Source organism: Lactuca saligna, chromosome 3, assembly GCF_052625555.1.
Source record: "Lactuca saligna cultivar CGN05327 chromosome 3, ASM5262555v1, whole genome shotgun sequence".
NCBI lineage: Eukaryota > Viridiplantae > Streptophyta > Magnoliopsida > Asterales > Asteraceae > Lactuca > Lactuca saligna.
This window is the reverse complement of record NC_136419.1, coordinates 49,530,933-49,534,938: the sequence shown is the minus strand read 5'-3', so window position 1 is coordinate 49,534,938 and position 4,006 is coordinate 49,530,933. Positions and strand designations below refer to the sequence as shown.

Genomic DNA, 4,006 nt, shown 5'->3' with positions numbered 1-4,006 from the left:
AACATGTAATTTATAGAAAATACTTCATATCTATGTGTAAGATGAAAGTAACTATATATACCATAAATGCTTCATAACTTTGAACCCCAAGGTTTACTCTACTAAAGCTTCATATTCTCGGCTCTCTGAACCTAGAAGGGTCCATATCTATCACACCAAAAAGCTCAAGATAGCCCTTCCTCTCACTCTACACACTCAAGCTCGCTAGGGTTCTCACTTATGGGAAAGGTATTGGCAATTGAAGGCCATAAGTGCCTTTAAATATGGCTCGAGCCCAAAGATTTAGGGTTTCTGCCAATAGCGCGGACTCGTCGAGTCGCCTCATCGACTCGTCAAGTCCATTCATTAATCCGAGTCATCAGTCGCGACCTTACTCGACGAGTTGAGGCGTTAACTCATCGAGTCTCTCTTCTTAACTCAAAAGAAAAATACTTAAATGATGATACTTGGAAATCCGGATGTTACATTTTGTTTTTTTATTTCATAGATTTCTTCATCAACAAATGTTGCTACAATTAAACAAAAATAAATAATTTTGCTAAAATATAATACAATAGGAAGTTTGTTCACATTTAGTCATTGAACTTTTTAGAGGGAAATAAACTTTCGATTTTGTTCACATTTAGTCACTAAACTTTTTTTCATTATCTATTTGCCACTAAACTATTGAAACTGTTCACATTTTACCCTTATGACTGGTAACAGTCGGTCATAAGGGTAAAATGTGAACAGTTTCAATAGTTCAATGGCAAATAGATAATGAAAAAAAATTTAATGACTAAATGTGACAAAAATCGAAAGTTCGTTACCTTTTCAAGTCATTATCCCTAAACAAAACTAACAATGCTAACCAAAATATATTTTGTGCAATTTTGTCATGAATATACGATTAATGTAAGCCATAAACAAATTCAAAAGAATTATCACTTAGAAAAAAAATAAAAAGATAACCACCCCACCCCCACCTCTACCATATGCTATTGTTTGCCACTTCTAACAATCTAAAAATGGAGAAGAAGCACAAACGGCTGAACGAGTAATGAATAACTTGTGCGTGAGGCGTGGCAGTGGCAGGATACTACTCCCGAGATAGAACATGGTGGACCAGAAGGTCTAAAATCTTTGACGTCTGTACTCCCGTAGACAATTAAACTACCTTCTACAAGTACCATACAACCCCACCATCCTCTTGAACGCTCTCAATCTCCTCCTTCCTCCGCCTTCCGCCTATCGACTGGTCACTGGCGTTCACTAAATCATGTTCATCGCCACCACCATTTCCGCTTCTTTCTCACCAATGGGGATAGTAAAAACCCCTAATTGCCGCACACCGCCGGTTGTCGGAGTATGGGCGGAGGTTTTCCCTCCGTTTCTGCCCAAAGAAATGGAGAAGATTAAGGACCCTTTTGCTCGAAGATTAGCTTCAAGGATTGAGCGACTGCCTGTGGAGGTGAACACTCCTTATCTATCGATTTTTTTTGTTTCGAATTCGTTTTGATTTCTAGGTTGACAATTGACATCGGTGCTTCGATATTTTTAGTTCTTTTTCCTGTAAATTATGCTTTGAAAGAATTACTAAATACAGGAAAATGTCAAACTTACTTTTCACTTTAGGGAGTAATAATTGATACGTTGATTTTGAACCCAAAAAGACATTTCTGGTTCTGGTACTCACTTCTTTCTGTTGATTGAGCTTTTTGCATTTTGTAATTTTCCTTCTCTCACATTTGGTACTTCAGAAAAAAGTGTACCAAATAGGCATCACTGTACTCCATTTCTAGCTCACTTTTCTTGTCTAATCAAACATATAAAGTAATAATTGTCTTATATCATGGTTGATGTCAAATATATTTTCAAATCTGATGGATGCTTAATTTCATACTGTGTTTCCTATTGATTTGCAGCTTAGCATCTCAAATACTTGTGTTATGAGTAGTTGTGTGAAGCCAAAGATTAAGGACACAGACAATCCCCTTGTTCTACTTCATGGGTTTGACAGGTATACAATCATTGATTTCAAATATGCTACTTTCATAATTGAATTTACCAATCTACCCCTTGTTCTTCAGTTCTTGTTTGGAATGGAGATACACACTGCCACTTCTTGAGCAGGCTGGATTTGAGACATGGGCAGTTGATATTCTGGGATGGGGCTTCTCTAACTTGGGTTATCTTTTTATCTTTTTTCATCTTCATATATCGGATTATAAAAGCAAACTTGTAGTTTGATTTTGTTTCTTGTTATTTATTTAATTTTTTTTTACACTTTATCAGAAAAGCTTCCACTATGTAACGTAGAATCCAAGCGGGATCACCTCTATCAGGTTCCCAATCATCTTTTACTAGTCGAGTTCTTGTGGGCCCCATTTACATGGTATATGAATTATGAAGCAATGAAAATGTGATTGTGTTTTGTTTATGATTTAGTTTTGGAAATCCTACATTGGGAAGCCTATGTTGTTAGTGGGACCGAGTCTTGGAGCAGCAGTTGCAATTGACTTTGCAGTCAACCATCCAGAAGCTGTAAGCATGAACGATATAAAGCAACACATTTTTTGAATTTGATTTTGTATTATTGTATTATTTAGAGGAATTTATTTTGATGTTTTTACAGGTTGATAAGCTGATTCTGCTTGATGCAAGTGTTTATGCAGAAGGCACTGGAAGCCTCTCGAGGTTACCCAAATTTGTAGCTTATGCTGGTGTGAGTATGTTAAATAATTCCATTAATTTTGACTTTTTGACCACCACCTGAACCGATTTTGACTTTTAGTTCTCTGTGTGAAAAACAAACGCTAGGTCTCTGTGTTAAAGAGCCTCCCATTGCGTCTTTATGCAACTAGTTTGACTTTTAATTCTCTTCCATTCAACACATGCTTAGACTGGACTCGTGTAAGTTCTTTTTCTCCCCTTCCACTTTCAACACTTTCCGATTTTAGTCCCTCAATTTCACACCTTATTCGTTACTCTTCCAGATTGGACGCTTACATTGTCTTTTACCTTGGTGGGAAGACGCTACTGTTGACTTCATGAACAGTGGGGGCTTCAATGTCACTTCCCAAATCAATCAGGTTTGTTTTATTTCTTCATATAAACAATTCTTTACATTTGATTATTTATGTTCTTTATGAATCTGATAATGTATTGTAATTATTATTATTAATCACCAGGTTCTGAATAAAACACTTATAATATGGGGTGAAGATGATCAAATCATTGACAGCAAACTTGCAGTGGTTAGTGTCTCTTTTTTTTTTTATTTTATGTAATTAAAATTTATCCCTGTTGTTGAATATTGGTGATTATTAAATATTATAAGTAATATAATATTATAATGCAGCAATTACATTGTGAGCTTCCAAATGCTATAATTCGCCAAATTCCAAAATGTGGACATCTCCCACATGTTGAGAAACCAGATGATGTGGCAAATTTGATTAAAGATTTCATTGAGACGAAAAATGTTCCAGTGTTTTTGAAGAAGGAAGAGAAGGTATTGGTTCCTCAGTTTGAATAGATTTATATAAGTTGAAACTTTTTCAAGTGTGTGTTAGGATTGGTTTATCTTGTAGAGATTTGGGATTTTGTAAATAAGAAACATAGGTTTCCTGTGTTTTAATTATTCATTAGATGTTTAAAGCTGTGGTTGATTGTTTGAACTTTATGTTGCTAGTGATCTGTAGATCTTGATCTTAAAATGTTACAACCTTAATACTCGATAAATGAAAAACAATCACAACTACACTAGGAAAATCTTAAAACAATATCTGTACTGGGGTCTTATGATCTTAGATCCAATCTCAACTATTTAGTATTTATTTTATTGTCGAATATTTAAATATTTAGTCTCTTAAACCATAAGAAATTCGTTATTTGTCTATTAGAAAAATCTCATGCAAAGCTTAAAAATTGTTTGTTTAGCTTCAAATTGAGCCTCAAAACTTTTGTTTATTCAACACAAAATCCCGATGACATAATGTCTTATAAAATGTTACAACTTCATCCA

At 34.8% G+C, this 4,006-nt stretch overlaps 1 protein-coding gene across 1 annotated transcript; it reads left to right on the top strand.

The window, feature by feature from the left end:
* Window positions 1-965: 965 nt before the first annotated feature.
* On the top strand, window positions 966-3,659 carry LOC145036482 (alpha/beta hydrolase domain-containing protein VTE7-like). Its single transcript, XM_078984939.1, has 10 exons — window positions 966-1,450; window positions 1,905-1,999; window positions 2,070-2,167; window positions 2,275-2,324; window positions 2,428-2,523; window positions 2,615-2,704; window positions 2,800-2,892; window positions 2,976-3,071; window positions 3,171-3,236; window positions 3,341-3,659. The coding sequence occupies exons 1-10, from the start codon at window positions 1,259-1,261 to the stop codon at window positions 3,515-3,517; spliced, it is 1,053 nt and encodes a 350-aa protein (XP_078841065.1). The 5' UTR covers window positions 966-1,258; the 3' UTR covers window positions 3,518-3,659.
* Window positions 3,660-4,006: the final 347 nt, after the last annotated feature.

Excerpts from the sequence above, each read along its gene's own strand:
- LOC145036482 (XM_078984939.1), top strand. The coding sequence starts at position 1,259 with ATGTTCATCGCCACCACCATTTCCGCTTCTTTCTCACCAATGGGGATA. Across the intron at positions 2,524-2,614 it reads CAGTCAACCATCCAGAAGCT|GTTGATAAGCTGATTCTGCT; the intron begins GTAAGCATGAAC and ends ATGTTTTTACAG. Across the intron at positions 2,893-2,975 it reads CATGCTTAGACTGGACTCGT|ATTGGACGCTTACATTGTCT; the intron begins GTAAGTTCTTTT and ends TTACTCTTCCAG.